At 52.0% G+C, this 16,123-nt stretch overlaps 1 protein-coding gene across 3 annotated transcripts in view; it reads left to right on the top strand.

The window, feature by feature from the left end:
- Positions 1 to 16,123, top strand: part of CRMP1 (collapsin response mediator protein 1) — a 72,945-nt gene that overhangs the window by 23,228 nt on the left and 33,594 nt on the right. For all 3 annotated transcript variants that reach the window (XM_087434900.1, XM_087434901.1, XM_004432260.3), the window contains exons 3-4: positions 5,668 to 5,852; positions 10,100 to 10,264. In XM_087434900.1, coding sequence (XP_087291026.1) covers positions 5,668 to 5,852; positions 10,100 to 10,264 — 350 coding nt within the window. The remainder of the gene's footprint in view (positions 1 to 5,667; positions 5,853 to 10,099; positions 10,265 to 16,123) is intronic.

Raw genomic sequence — 16,123 nt, forward strand, 5'->3', positions numbered from 1 at the left:
GTGTCGTGTTCCTGTGAATATCAGGGATGGAGAGATGCGGGGAGGGCCAAACTACGGATGGAGAAGGGACCAGCTTTCTTGAGTGCCCCCCCCACCCCCTTGCCTGGCTCTCTGCTGCAATGCATACGCAGACACCCCAGTTAAGGCTCCACACGGAGGCGGTGGAACACACTCTGGCCCCTGTTTTGTTCTTATGGGAATGGCCGGCCAGTGAGGGTAACGTTGCCCCATGTGACAGAATGAGTTAGTGGCAAGGCCGGGGTTCCAACCTAGTACAGCCCACTGAATTCACAGCTCACTCTTCTACCTGCCCAGAATGTCTGGAATTGGGTTGAGAGGGTCAGGAGAGAAGGGAGAAATGTTTGCCTTCCAAACAGAGCCTTGGCACTTAAAGAAAAGACATGCAGTGGGACTGAGGCTGTCCTGCACTGTCTCCCTATCGGCTCCCTCTTCAGCCCGGCCGTGACATCCCAGGTGTACTAGCCTGCTCAGGCTGCTGTAACAATACCCCAGACTGGGCCACTGAAGCAGCAGAAGTGGATCTTTCCCAGTCCTGGAGGCTGGAAGTCCTGGATCAAGGTGCCGGCAGGGTTGGTTTCTTCTAAGGCCTGTCTCCTTGGCTTACAGACGGCCCTCTTCTCACTGTGTCCTCACATGGCTGTCCCTCTGTGCACACCCACTCCTGGTGTCTCTACCTCCACTTATAAGGACTGAGGATTAGAGCCCCAACCTTATGACCTCATTTAACCTTAATTACCTGCTTAAAGGCCCCATCTCCAAGTACAGTCACATGGGGGGTTAGGGCTTCAACATATGAATTTGGGGGACACAATTCAGTCTATAACACCAGACTGTGGTTTTCACGTGGTGTCCATGTTTTACCGGCTGGTAATGGAGAGGTTCAGTTCTCTTTCTTTCATGTGATGAGTGCCCTGGCTTTGCTGGCTGCCCAGCTCTTCCCTTGGAGTCTGGAGAGGAGACGCCAGAGGAGACTGTCTCAGGGTGCAGCTTGGGCGGCTGGCACTGGAGGGGAAGGCAGAGGGGAGTGTGAGCAAGGTGAAGGTCAAACAGGAATGGGGCCTATGTCAGGACCGTCTCGGGGTCCATGTGTTTCTAGAGGATGAAGATGAGGAGGAGGAGGAGGAGGGTGCAGGGAGGAGAGGAAGAGAAGAGGAGGCTGTGGGGGGTCGTGAGCATTCAAAGAGACCATCTGTGCAAAGTGCCCAGCGAAGAGTGGGTGCTCAGGGCAGCGTAGAGCCCTTCCCTGCCTCCTTCTGCCTCCCTCCCAACCCTAGTCCCAGACTCGGGCCATTTCAAGCCCAGCTCAGCCTCGCCTCCTCCAGTTCATTCTCTGCCCTCCCCTTGCACCCTCTTCCCAGCCGCACTGAAAACCTGGCATTCAAACTTGACACTTGCAGAACTTGCCAAGCTGTTCTCTCCCTGGAACCCTGCACTCGTAAAGCCTCTGCCTGGAATACCCCTCCCCCATTCTCATCACGCCCCCCCTCCATCATCTCCAGCTCCTGTTTGTCCTATGGGCCCAGCTCGTATGGTTCCTCCTCCAGGAAGCCTCCCCTGACCCAGTGCTGGCCGCATCCTCTGTGCTCTCCAGCCTGCACTCCTCACGTTGAATTTGCCCATGACCAGAGACCTTGCCTAATTGCCTCCCCACCCCGGGGGCCCAGCACGGAGCTGGGTGCAGAGTCAGTACCCAGGAATACTGATTAAGTGAAGGGGTAATGAATGAACCCTGTCACATCAGATGGGGGGACCTGGGGATGGAACAGCCCGGAACCAGAAAGGGGATGAAGGCAGCTGAGGTGTGGGGGAGCGTGGTGAGACGAATCAAAAAGTGAGGCTTCTAAGTCCTCCACTGCTTAGATAAGCAGACAGCCACTCTGGGGTGAACTCGCCATTGTGGGGGGCCCCTGGGGTTCTGGGGCATGAAGGGTAAAGTGACGCCGAGAACTCTTTCACGGGGACCACCATTCCCACCAGCCACGTGTGGTTTGAGGTCAGCCCCCTTAGGAGCTTTGCAATCCGGGACATACACAGATGGAGCAAGTGCTCACTGGTTGAGCTGCATTTATTAAGTGCTTGCTGTATATGTGAACGCCTAGAGTCTTAGGACTTGGGCTAACCAGGTTGATTGAGAAACACACAGTTTCCATAAATTCGGTATTCCCCGGCTTGTCTTAGTGGGAAACCCCTTTTTATTTTAACCCTGTTGCTGGAAAGTTTTCCAAGCATCCGCGTTCCTTTTCCCGCCGTGTTAAGCAGAGCGAGTGACCGTGCCCGAAGGCCTTGCAGGGTCCTCGGATGGTCATCTGGGGCACGGGTCCCCGCTGGCTGGGAAGTCGGTGTGGGAGGTCTGGGGGTCAGAGGGACAGGCTGAGCGGACCCCGCGCACCACCTGCCCGAGGGGCTCAGTGATTTCCCTTCACTCTGGTTAAACCCCAGAAATCCTTTCATTCTGTGGCCGTTCGCCAAGCTTTCGAAAGGCTGTTCAGCTGTGTTTGTGCAGAATCTATTATGATTCATTGAGGGTTCCATCAGTCCAGTTGAGGGTCCCGTCTAAGCGTTGGTGAATCAAATGCTAGTCACGAGGGCCTGTTCTGAGTCGTGGTGAGGGTGGTGTGGGCCGGGGGGGAGCTGTCTGTCTAATTCTCTGAGCTTCCTTCCTCTCTCCTTCCCTTCCACGCACATTGCCATGGAGAACCATTCAGGGAGCCTTCCTCCTAATTCACTGGGAGTTCCAGTTAGTTTAATCCCAGTTTGGGGAGAATCTACTACATAGGTCAAGCAAGGAGGCAGTCGAGCCTGGTGGACAGAGCCCTGCTATTAGACTTGGGGAGACTGGGCTTCAATCCAGACCAACCACTGACTCACTGTGTGGCCTTGGACAAGTCACTGCACCTCTCTGAGTTCTGTTTTCCTCCTTTGCAAAATGTGAATACTTCCTCCCTCACAGGGTTGTTGGCAGAAGAATAGAGAGGGTTTCTCGTGCCTGCTAAGAATGGGCCCCAACCAGTAGTACTTGTTGGCACCCCAGCACAGTGACTGGTCACAGGCTCAAATCAGACTGGGCCGTGACTCCACCGATACCCACGTGTGGGGCTGGCCGAGTGTCTACAGCCTGTGCCTTTGCCAGGGTTAAACACGTTGAACGTTACCCAGTCTTCTTCAGAAGGTAGTTGTGAGCATTAATGAGATCATTGTGGTGTGCTTAGAAGAGTGGCCTATAGTTGGAGCTCAGCGGTTCACTGCTCTTGTTATAAGGCTCGGGGGTGTCTCCCCTTTCTCTTCAGCTCCCTGCCCACGGCCATGTGTCTGCAGATGGACGGTGGGATGACTGGCCAAGGCCGGACTCTGTAAATGAAGGTGGACCTTGTGGAGGGAGGGAGGGGATTGGCGTTGGAAGCAGCAGTGGCCGCAGCTGGGGGTGGAGTGGGCGTGGTCGGCGTGGCCGCAGCTGGGGGTGCAGTGGGCGTGGTCGGCGTGGTCGCAGCTGGGGGTGCAGCGGGCGTGGTCGGCATGGCCGCAGCTGGGGGTGCAGTGGGCGTGGTCGGCGTGGCCGCAGCTGGGGGTGGAGTGGGCGTGGTCGGCGTGGCCGCAGCTGGGGGTGCAGCGGGCGTGGTCGGCGTGGCCGCAGCTGGGGGTGCAGCGGGCGTGGTCGGCGTGGTCGCAGCTGGGGGTGCAGCGGGCGTGGTCGGCATGGCCGCAGCTGGGGGTGGAGTGGGCGTGGTCGGCGTGGCCGCAGCTGGGGGTGCAGCGGGCGTGGTCGGCGTGGCCGCAGCTGGGGGTGCAGCGGGCGTGGTCGGCGTGGCCGCGGCTGGGGGTGCAGTGGGCGTGGTCGGCATGGCCGCCGCTGGGGGTGCAGTGGGCGTGGTCGGCGTGGCCGCAGCTGGGGGTGCAGCGGGCGTGGTCGGCGTGGCCGCGGCTGGGGGTGCAGCGGGCGTGGTCGGCGTGGCCGCGGCTGGGGGTGCAGTGGGCGTGGTCGGCATGGCCGCCGCTGGGGGTGCAGTGGGAGTGGTCGGTGGTGCGAGTTCCTGGGCAGTGGCCGTGGCCCTGACCCTGCACCTCTACCAGACTTGCTTCTGGTTTCAGGATGGGCGGTGTGGGTGCCCCTGTTCTGTGCTGGAGCCCAGGTAGAGCCCCATGGCCTCTGTGCCCGCACCCGACTTGCCTGGCCCAGCCCGGCCCAGGAGTCCAGAAGAGCAGGGAGCTTCTGCTCTGCCACCGTGCGGATTCTGTTTGGGGGCTGACGTTGTGGTCACTGAAGCAGCGTTTTCCTGTGTCCTCATTACTGGAATTTTTACGTGACTTAGAAAATCTAACATTGCTGCCTAATCCCCAGAGTTCAGAACAACTGGATTTTTTATATATAAAAGTCCGATCATGGTCGGATCTGGTGGTCTCAGCCTGGCATTGGCCTTGGCAGCCATCAAGTCTGTCTTGGTTCTGGCTGAGTGTCTTCCAGCGCCTTGCCTGTCTCCTGACTCTGGTTCCAACAGATAAAACACAGCCGTCACCACGGAGGGCACGGCTTTGATGGGCTCTTCTTCCTCCTTCCCCCACTTGTGGAGTTTTCCCTCTTTCTGGAGGAGGTTTGCAGGCGCCTATGCATTAGGAAACAGAGGAGATGGTCATCATGTTCAGAGAAACTCTGCCGCCTCCAGTGTGAGTCCCTCATGGCAGGTTTCTTGGCGTTAGTGGCTTTGTCACGTGGTACGAGAGGTCAAGCAGCTTTCTGAGGCCAGTGCTTGTGAAGGGCTGAAATGAGATTCCGGGTTGCCTGTCTGCATTAGCCCTGCCAGGACGCCGTAACCAAGTCCACAGACTGGGAGGTTTAGACAACAGAAATGTGTTCCTCACAGCCCTGGAGGCTGAGTCCGAGATCAGGGTGTCAGCAGGGTTGGTTTCTTCTGAGGCCTCTCTCCTTAGCTTGTACGTGGCCGTCTTCTCCCTGGGTCATCACGTGGCCATCCCTCTCTGCGGGAGCATCCCTGGTGTCTCACTGTGGGTCCTCATCTCCTCTTCTTAGAAGGACGCCTGTCAGATTGGATCAGGGCCCACCCTAGAGACCTCCGTTTACTTATTCTTCTCTTTAAAGGCCCTGTCTCCAAGTACAGTCACATTGTGAGGTGCTGGGGTTAGGGCTTCCACATATGGATTTGGGGGACACAACATAGCACTGTCTCTGAAAGTGTGCAGAGCGGAGGGGCTTTTCACTGTCTCGCTGCAATTGCTCTCCTCTGCATCCCTGAGGCAGTTGTCTGAAGTATATGAGGGGCTCTGGAGTGACAGGCCGTTCAGAGAACCCTTTGCCACTTGCTGGAGATGCTGGTCTCTGTTGGAATCAGCTCTGCCACCGCCTCCCCCTGGAAGCCTTCTCAGATAACCAGGCTGGTGAAGAGGCCCACCTCGTGCTCCCCACCCCTCCGCTGTACTGGATTGTCACCATCTGCCTGCGTGCCTTTCATCCTCATTAGGCTGTGAGCCCCTCGAGGGCAGGGACCCTGCCCACGTTATCTCGGTCCACCCAGTGCCCTGCATAGGTCCTGACTCAGAAATGCTTGTCCAATGGAACTGAAGCTGCACAGCTGCCCGCCCGCCATTTTGCTTTTCTTTTAAGAACTAAAGGCCATCTCTGCTGTTTGTCTCCAGACAAATAGGAGAGAACTTAATCGTTCCTGGAGGGGTGAAGACCATCGAGGCCAATGGACGGATGGTTCTTCCTGGAGGCATTGATGTCAACACGTACCTGCAGAAGCCCTCTCAGGGGATGACCGCCGCTGATGACTTCTTCCAAGGGACCAAGGCAGCGCTGGCCGGCGGGACCACGATGATCAGTGAGTTGCACCCCTGCCCTGGGGAGACAGGCAGTGACTTCTCTCGTTTGTCGCCAGCATCATGAGCAACGCACAAGTGCTCTGTATACACCAGGTGCTTTGCTCAGGGCACCATTTAATGTAATTCTCACTGCAGCCCTCCCATAAAGATCAGCATTTTACAGAGCATATTCTGTGTGCCACTGGTGCTACACAAGATGATTTTTATTGGCAATATAGACATTAAGATTTTTAAATTATTTTAATGCATATTGAAATAAAATAACTACCACATCATGGATATTACTGCTTAGGGTAAGATTGAAGTCAGCAGTTAGAATTTTAGAAACTGTGACTTGATTTAAGAAAAGTATTAAGAATGATATGGATCGTAGGGTGAGAAAACAAAAAAAATGTCTGAACATGGTGTGCAGATGGCTAAATTTTGGAACAAGTGATATAGGTATTATTATGGCAGATAGGAAAGTAGAGGCTCAGAGAGGTGAAGTAACCTCCTCAAGGCGGCATAGCTGGGATGTGGTTGTATTAGTCAGTATTGCTCTCATAATGCTGTGATAATGCTGTATAACAAACAGTCCCCAGACTTCAAAAACACGCCTTTTTCTTATTCAAGGGTCTGAAGAGCAGGGATGGGACTGGAATGGCTCTGCTTCAGGCTGTGGGTGGGTTCAGAGGGAGCACCACGAATCTCCCCTTCTGGACCCAATGACCAACTCAGCTGTGCTCTTCCCCTGCCAGACGGCGGAAGTGCAAGAGGGGTCTGGCAGGAATGTGCCACCCCTCTTCCCAGCTCATGTCTTCACTTACACACTGACTTCCACCTTCCTTCTGTTCGAAGTCGCATGGCTAAGCCCCAAGTCCCTGGGTTGTCCTCTGCCCACCATGAACCACGGGGAAGGTGGGGAGGGAAGGAAGAATTGTGGACAGATAATGTCATCTACCACAGTGGTGTATCTGGGACGCTGGACTCTTCCTCTACTGCCCTTTGCAGCCTGATTACTGTATGTTTTTTAATAGCCACTTTTGGTGGATTCGATTTTAATAAGAAATTTTAATTAAATAGACAACAGTTGATTTTAAATGTTCTTTCAACTGTTAGGCTCTCCACGTCCAGGTGGCTTGTCCCTGAGCTCGCCCCAGCCCTGCCCATCTCTCCCCTGTGGAAGTCCCTTTGGAAGTACACTCTGGCTACAGCCGGCCACTGTGGGCGGAGCTCATGTGTCAGAGCTGCCTCATCCTCTTGAGCCGGGAGGGCATGGTCCAGTGGCTGAGGCAAGCACAGTCCTGATCCCTTTTCCAAGAAGCGGCCCTGTGTCTGCTGAGGGGGAAGTGGGAGAGGCCCCGCCTTTGGACCTGGGCAGACTTGGACTTGATCACTGCCGTTCAGCAGCTGCACAGCTGTGGGTGGTATTTAGCCTCCCTGGGCCTCAGCTTTATAATGTGACCCCCCCCAGGGTTGTTGGGAAACACGCACGAGGTTCCTTAGTGCGGCACGTGGCACCTGGTAAGTGCTTCAGAAATATGGGCTGGGCCAGTTCTGAGAGGTAATGGAAGTTCCAGCCTCAGGTGACCTGGGTCGGGTAGAGGACAGAGCCCTGGACCAACAGCCGGGGCCCCTGGGATCCCCTTTGCTCTTGCCCCATCACCAGCTGTGAGACCCCCTGGCGGAGCCACCCTCCACCGTGGGCCTCATCCTCCCCCTCTGTGAAAGGGTAGTTCAAAGAGTGTGTTGCATGGAGCGCCAAGAACCTATGAAAGCACGGGAGGACCACAGTAAGGGGTGGAGAGGGGCAGGGAGGCTCTGAGTCCCCACCCCATTTCTTCATTCAACAGATGTTTATCGAGGGTTGCTCTGCGCCAGGCATGGGGCTAGTGGTGGGGAAAGAATGAACAAAGCAGACATGGGACTTGTTCTCCAGGGCTCGCAGTCTCGTGGGGAGTCAGTAATCCCCCACACATAGAACTGTAAACTGTGACTAGTGCTACAGAAGAGAGGTGCACAGTGCTTTGAGCTGCAGGGCAAGGGGCTCAGGGAAGGCTTCCCTGAAGAAGCAGCATTAGTGCAGGGATTCGAAAGATGAGTAGGAGTGAACCGGGTGAAGAGGGTGGAGGGGAGCACAACTCCAGGAGGAGGGATCTGCATGTGCAAAGGCCCTGTGGTAGGAGGATGCACCTCACATTTAAGGGACTGAAAGAAGGCCCATGAGGTGCGGGTGCAGAAATGGAGGGATGGAATTATGTGAGATGAACCTGGAAGGAGAGGATGGTACTGGGCCTCAATGGCCGAGGTAAGAATTTTGGTGTTTTTCATATGAGTGATGGGCAGCCATTGAGGGATTTAAAGCAGGGAGCGATGTGATCTGTTTTGGGTTCTAAAGTGACCAGAATAGAGTGGTCTAGATTGGACATGGCTGTACCAGTGGGAGGTGACTGCAGTAGTTCAGCTAAGAGGTGAGGGTGGCTTGGACCAGGGGTGTGGCCATGGAGGTGGACAGAAGGGGACAGCTCCAGGGACATGCTGGAGGGAAATCAACAGTATTGGTGATGGATCAGATATGGGGGTACGTGAGGGAAAGACAGTGTCGAGAGTGACCCTGGGCTTCTGGCTGTGGGACTGTAAGGTGACAGCCTTCACAGCTGGGGCGGGGGTGGGGGCCAGCTGTGCAAGTGGGGTAGGGAGGGCGATATTGTGTGAGGTTTGGGACATTTTGATTTTGAGGAGCTGTTGAGTCATCCTAGTGGAGAGGTCGGGGAAACAGCTGAGTTCAGGGTAGCTAAGAGGGGGTGGTGCATTTTAATGAGCACCTGCATCGAAAGAAAAGTTCTAGGACCAAGCCGTAAGGAATTTGATCACTTAATGGCCAAGTAGAGGAGGCAGAGTCTTTGAGGAGACTGAGAAGAGATGGCCACAGCAGGACAAAAAGCCAGAAAGCCATGTGGCCGTGGATGCCAGGGAGGCGCGAGTTTAAAGAAGGAGGGAGTGACTCACTATGCCTGGAGAGGTCCAGTGGAGTGAGGACTGGACGTTTCCTTTAGACCTAGAGGCGTGAAGATCAAATTAGCAAAGGCTGATGCTTTAGGTGGGTGGAGGAGTGAGTGGGAGGAGGAGAGGAGACTCTTTATAGATGTCTGGCTGTGAAGGGCGGGTGTTAGAGAAACAGGGCAGTAGCCAGAGGGATATGCAGAACCAAGTGAAGTTTAAAAGAGAGGCATCTCCCCTTCGATTTGCTTTACATTTAAGATTTTATTTGAAAAAGAGATGGTGAAGTTAACATTCTGTAAGTCTCTAAGGTCCTTTTCACGTTGGCATTCTATGCCATCGGGGGCAGTGTGGAGTAGTGGAAAAGAGATCAGACTCTGCAGGCCACACGACTCAGGAATCGTCCCACTGCTTACTGGTTGTGTGATCTTGAACAAGTTCCTTAGCCTCTTTGAGCCTCAGTTTCTTCGTCTGCAAAATGGGCATGTTAATATTCATTTCACAGGATGGTTGTGAGTATTTAATGTGATACTTTATATAAAGCCTTTGTGGCAGTATCTGACACACAGTAATCATTTGATAAATAGTTGTGATGAAGATCATAATGAAGATGACAATAACAATGGTGGTGACGATGGTGGTAATGAAGACTGAAGATGGTGGTGACGATGTCATTGCTGATGGTTAAATGATGGTGATGATGGCAATATTGACAATGATGATGGTGGGAGTGATGATGAAAAGGATGGTGAAGATGAGGATGTGGCTCTTGATGATGGAAGTGGTGTTAATGATGGTGATGATGATGGTGGTAATGGTGATGGTGATAGTGACTATCGTAGTGATGATGATGATGGTGATGGCGATAATGGTGATGATGGTGATGGTGACAACGATGATGATGGTGATGATGATGATGATGGTGATGATGATGATGATGATGGTGATGATGATGGCGATGATGGTGATAGTGATGGTGATGATGATGGTGTCAATGATGATGATGGTGATGATGATGATGGCGATGATGGTGATAGTGATGGTGATGATGATGATGATGGTGATGATGATGGCGGCGATGATGGTGATGATGATGATGATGATGATGATGGCGATGATGATGGCGATGATGGTGATGATGATAGTGATGGTGATGATGATGATGATGATGGCGATGATGGTGATGTTGATGATGGTGAAGAGGCTGCCGTTGGAACAGCTTGGGTCCTAAGCTTCTTGGAACACGATGCATATTTTTCTCTCCCAGTTGACCATGTTGTGCCTGAACCCGGGTCCAGCCTGCTGTCCTCCTTCGAGAAATGGCATGAAGCAGCTGACACCAAATCGTGCTGCGACTACTCCCTCCATGTGGACATCACAAGCTGGCACGATGGCGTCCGGGAGGAACTGGAGGTGCTGGTGCAAGACAAAGGTCAGTTAAAGCCCTAGGATGGGAGCACAGTTCTGGAATCCCTGGCTCTGTGGTAGATCCCATTCTGTGGGATTAAAACTCCCTTTATCTGCACCTGCTGTGAGCCCAGCTCTGCGCTGTGCACTGCTGCATAAACAGTGGAAAAACAGGCTACCCTCTTCAAGGAGTCTGTCCTCTTCTCCTTCAGGCCCTTTGGGGGTATCCCCCTGTTCACAGAAGGAAGCCCGATTTCCCAGGCCTGGCACGCCAGACCTTCACTGATCTAGCCTCACTTTTGCTTCTCTACCATAAACTCATCTGGGTACTTGCATCCTGGATGCCATCCCATAAAACCTGCTACGCGGCTGAGCCTTTGCTCATGCTGTTCCCCCCAATAGGAATACCCTTCCTTCTGCTCTGCCTGTTCCCGTGCTATCCAGCTCAACTATCACCGTCTGCAGTTTCCTTATTCAGAATTGCTTCGTTCTTTGAGTATCCACAGCAGGTTACTTGGGCCTCTTTTGGGCACTTTTTCCATTGTTCTTAGATTACGGGACACTGGTTGTCTGTCTGGCTCTTCTGTTAAACCCTGAGCTCTAGGAGGGAGGGGACTGTGTCTGTATATCTCTCTATCCCACCCTGGCTCCCCTCTGGCTCACACCAGGCATCCCTGCACAGTGTACACTTTACAGCATGCATCAGATGGAGGTAGATTGGACTGAGGACGCATGGAAGCAAAGAACCAGAAACCCAGGAGTGAGTGGTCAGTCCGGAAATGGCCAGTTCTGGAGGCTGTCTGAGGAGGCAGCCTCGGTCGGTTGAAGGCGATGCTTCAAGGGGAGCCAGGAGGTGTTTTCAGTTTTTAAAATATACGTGCTATGTTTTCTCATTATAAAAATAACATCACCACAATACAAAAAAGTCAGAAAATTAAGAGGAGAAAAAAAAATTTTTCCTCCGGTCCTACCCCCTATTGCCACTTACCATTAATGTTAAGGATTATTGCCTTCCATTCCCTGTCTATTTAGACGATTTTCTCCTTGTATAGTTATACCATAGCTGTTATTGGGAATCCTTCTTTTTTCACTTAACATTTTATGAGTAATCATTACTCTTCATTAGTAACTTTTTAATAACTCCTCATACGCAAGGTAATGGTTCATTGCTTTGCTCTTTTCTTTTTATTGGGCACTTAGGTTTTCCATTTGCTTTACTGTAAATTGTTATGGTGAACATCTCCGTAAATAAACATTCTAATTATTTCTTTAGATTTCCAGAAATGGAATTATGAGGTCAAAGTTTTACCATTTTTCATGATCGTGACACTTACTGCCAAATTGCTTTCCCGAGAGACACGCCCACTTGCACGCCCACAGCCCCGTGTCTCTCGCTCCCCTGCATTTTGCACCATTGGGTGTTATTGCTTCTGTGAAACCCTTGCTGATTTGATGGGTGGAAGTCAGTCTACCATTGTACAGTGGAGTTCTTTAATTGCTGATTATGTGAAACATTTTTCATGTTTTTCTTCATGTGAATATCCGATCATATTCTTTGCCCACTTACCAGTTTGGGTTTCTGTATGTCCGAGCTCTCTATATCAAGAAGGCACGATCCCTCCATTGCAGTTGCTGGGAATCACACACTCGTTTTGTAGAGTCATAATCCAAGGGAATTTACAATTTTGTGTCTTGGCTTCCTCATCAATGTTAAATCCTGAGCAATTTTCCTTGTTCCCCAGGGGGTTCATCACATCAGTGTTACGAGTGTAACTGTGGGTGGGAGTAGAGAGGGGTCGGGGTGGAATACCAGGATGACAAAACTGTCAGGAGAATGCCACGGCTCTGTGGGGAGGGGACTTCATGGGGTCGTATTTATTGCCTTGTCCTAGAAGAGGGCAGAGTGTCTAAGTGTCTAACCAGCATTGTCAAATGCTTTTTATTGATTTAAGTTTCAGAATTAGTACGTGTTTATTGAACCAATATGGGAATGTCTCAAGTACAAAGTGATAATTTGATGCTTGTCTTTCCAGGCATTTTTCTCTTTGTGTATGAACATACAAAAACTTTGCATATGTATATATGTACGTGTATATACGTATCCTATTTGTGTATGTCTATACACACTCATATATACACAATGTTTATGTTAACAGAACTATAGTATGTGTGATATTCTCCAAGGGCAGGAGACCCCAGGCCCTGAACCCCTGCTCTTGGATGGGTGGGCCAGCAAAGGGGCCCTCTTCTGGGGCCAAGAGCGTTAAGTACAGACAGGCAGCAGGGTCTGGAGGGGAAACAAGAGCAGAGATGCCGGGTCCTCCGTAGAGGCTGCCCCATCCAGAGCACTGTTCTTGCCTTTTCCTTCCTGTGGATAGTCCTGTGTCTCAGACTAGGTGGACGGGTTATAAAGCATGTCGTTATCAGGGCTCCTGAGCTCACTGATTCCTTCTTATCCTCCAGTCAAGCATCACCGTCTCAGGGAAGCCTTGGCTGACGCCCCCGCCCCTCCTCTGTGCAGCCGCAGCCCCCGTCAAAACACGATGAGATCCTAGTTTACAAGCCCCGCCAGCCCCTCCTGGTTTTCCTTCTCCTCCCCAAGGATGGTGGAGACCTCAGGGCTCCATCCCGGCTCCCCTCCCCGAGGGGCCCCCAGCTTCCATCTGCCTGTGACCCCAGCCCAGGTCCAGGTAGGGCATGGCTCCCTAGATGCCCACAGGTGACTCAGCCTTAGCAGGCCCCCCAGAACTTATCTTTCCCTATGAACTCTGCTCTCGCTCCAGTGCCGCATCTCAGCGAGGGGCACCGCCGTATAGCCATTCGTCCAAGGCAGAAATCTGGGGACCCTATTAATGATCATTCTCGATGCCTTCTTCCTTCACACTTCCCTCCCCATCCATCACCTGCATCCCCAGCTTTGCCTCCACAATAGCCCAGATCTGTCCATGGATCTCCACCACGGTCCCGTCTCTGATGTGGGGCTCATTATGTCTCACCTAGATCCCTCTCAGCCTCATCAGTGGTCTCTGCCTCCAATCTTACCCCTTCCAGTCTTAAAATGTGGGACTTTAAGAAAGCAATCAGCATGAATGCTGCAGCAGCTCTACGTTATCCCTAGGATAAGTGCCAAGGTGCCCACGTGGCTTTCAAGGGCCTTTTCCCCAGGACCCCTGCCCACCTCTCCAAACCCACCTGGTGCCCAGGCCCTGGTACCCTGTACCTCTCCATTTCCCATATGCTTCAGGCTGACTCTTATTCTCAGGTCTGTGTAAATGCTGTTCCCCTTCTGGAACACTCTTCCTGCGTGGTCTTAGTTATTCTTCCATTTGTAGCTGTGCTACACCTTCCTCTCGGAAGCCTGCCCTGATGTCCTAAGTCCAGATTTAGTGCCCACCCAATGGACCCTGTACATCCCCATCATTGGGTTGATAATACTAAGTTGTCTTGTTGATAACCCCCACTGGCCCCCCAACCCCAGACTGTGAGCTCCTGGAGGGCAGGGAGCTGTCTTACTGTTGTACGGCTGGTGCCTGCACACAGGACAGATGCAACAGATATTGGCGAGCTGACTATGTCCTGAAGGATGCTCTTATTAACCTCTGTCTCCCAAGTACTCAGTACGTCCCTGGTGTAGAATGAGCTCTCAGTAAATGTTTATTGTGTGAATGAATAAGTTAGGAAAGGAATAGGGAGAGAGAGGGAGAAAGGGAGAGGGAAGGGAGGAAGGGCGGAAGGGAGGAACATGCCTGGTTTCCTTTCCTGGAGTGTTTGAGCGCGTCCCTCTCTAGGTCAGAAGGGCTTGCTCAGGAATCTTGATGGGCATCATGATTGGACTGTAAAATCAAGTGCAGGAAATTTTCAGGACGGGAAGTAAATTTAGAGCTCATTCAGTTCAATCTCATTTCTTTTTGGTTAGAAATGGAGAAACTGAAACCCAGAGAGATGTAATAACTTCCCCAGTATCACAGAGTGACTAGGACCTGAACTCAGCTTTCCCTGACAGAGCTGCTGCTAGCGCTCTCGGTGTCTTTGTGGAATTGGAAAAAGGCACATTCTCGGGGTAGATAATGGGAAGAACCTGTCCTCTGTCCGGGCACAGGCTTGGCGAGTGGGGCTCAGATTGGATTTAGCCCCTTGGGTGCTCCCTTTGCTGGGAGCCCTTGTGGGGGCACAGCTTGCAACTCCTCGAAGCTGCTGCCCAGCCCTGGCCTCCCCCGTGTCAGGCGCTCTTTGCATCGCATCCAGGCTGCCTAAGGAGCGGGTGCACAGTGCCTCTCTCACGGACGAGCTCGGCCTGAGTGAACGAGACCCGACATTCAACACTTGAATCCCTCCTTAGACCAAACAATCCTGGCTTATTTTAGAAATCTCAAAATACAAGAGGAAGCTGTTCTGGAATAGGATGGTGTCAGGGCTCTGTGCAGACTTGGTGGGGGAGAATGGCTTCCCCCGGGGTGGAATTTATTACACGCCACTGAGAGGGGAGTCCTGCCTGTGGTTGCTAAGCCACAGGCCCCAAACACTGTTAATAGTAATTATGGGTTTTGTTGGATGTCAGCAGCATTTCAATCTCAAAATAGAGACTTTAATTTAGAAACCACTGGAAAGAGGAGGAAAAACAAGCCCAGTGAGGAGGGGAGGAACTCACGTCAGCTGCGTGCTGCCGCAGGCCAAGGGCTCGCCTGTGTCGCTTGGTTATTTTCTAAGAACAGCAATGCAAGGGCAGTGCTATTATTCCTCTTTTTGGTGTGAAGCTCCTGGATCTTTCTTCAGGACCTTCCCTTGTCTCTTCATCACATCAGCCTGTGATCAGCTGGCCTTTGTTGTTACAACCACTCCAAACCTAGGGCTTAAGACAGCAATCACTTATGCCGTCTGATTCTGTTGGTTGGCAGTTGTAGCTGGGCTCAGTTGAGCAGTTCTTCTGTTGACCTTGCCTGGGCTCTCAGACATTTGGGCCTCAGCTGGGGCGGCTCCACACATGGCCTCTCATGCTCCAACAGGCTGGGTCCTCTTCACGTGGTGGTGGTGTTCCGGCAGGTGAGCAGAAAGCTGAAAGGCCTCTTGAGGATTAAGCTTAGAGCTCATAGACAACATCGTTTCAGTTGCACCGTGTTGGTCAAATCAAGTCACAAGACCAGCCCAGATTCGAGGGGTGGGGAAGAAGACTCCACTTCTGATAGGAGGGACCTCGAAGAATTTGTGGCCATTCTAATCTACCACAGTGTCTCATTCTGGCCACAGCTATTTATAGTCGTTCTACATGCAAAATATTCTTACTTTCACCCAGCAATTGCAAAATTTTTGTCCCGTTATGGCATGAGGCTCAAAGTACGGTATCTCATTATGAACATCTACATAGCATGCAGATGAGGCTCCTTGAGTGTGGCTTCTCTTGATCCAAAGACTTGTGAACTTAAGAAATGAGTTATGTGCCTCTTCACTCCATGCACCCAACATACAGTGGTGGGATAGGGACAGGATAACCACAATAAACACTCCTATTTGGAAAGAGAAAAATGAGTGGCACGTAGTCAGAACTCCATAGAAATTCTGGAATCCAGTTGGACACACATTTCCAGACCCAGTTACTCTAGGGGTGGGAAGTATTCCTTCATCAGGGCCCAGTCCTCCTTAGGAGTAGTGCCCAAGGTCCGGGGTTGGCAGCCTCCAACATGTGGGCCAGATCTGGCCCATAGCCTGTTTATGTCTGGCCCATGAACTAAGAATGTTTTTTACATTCTTAAAGGTTTTTAAAACGAACAAACAAAAAAGGAAACAACAATGACAAAAACAAAGAATATGTGACAGAGACTGTATGTGGCCCACAAAACCTTAAACATTTACTGTCTGGCCCTTTATGGAAAAGTTTGCCTTCCCCTGC

This window comes from Ceratotherium simum, chromosome 8, assembly GCF_057802395.1.
Source record: "Ceratotherium simum simum isolate JZ-2026a chromosome 8, ASM5780239v1, whole genome shotgun sequence".
NCBI lineage: Eukaryota > Metazoa > Chordata > Mammalia > Perissodactyla > Rhinocerotidae > Ceratotherium > Ceratotherium simum.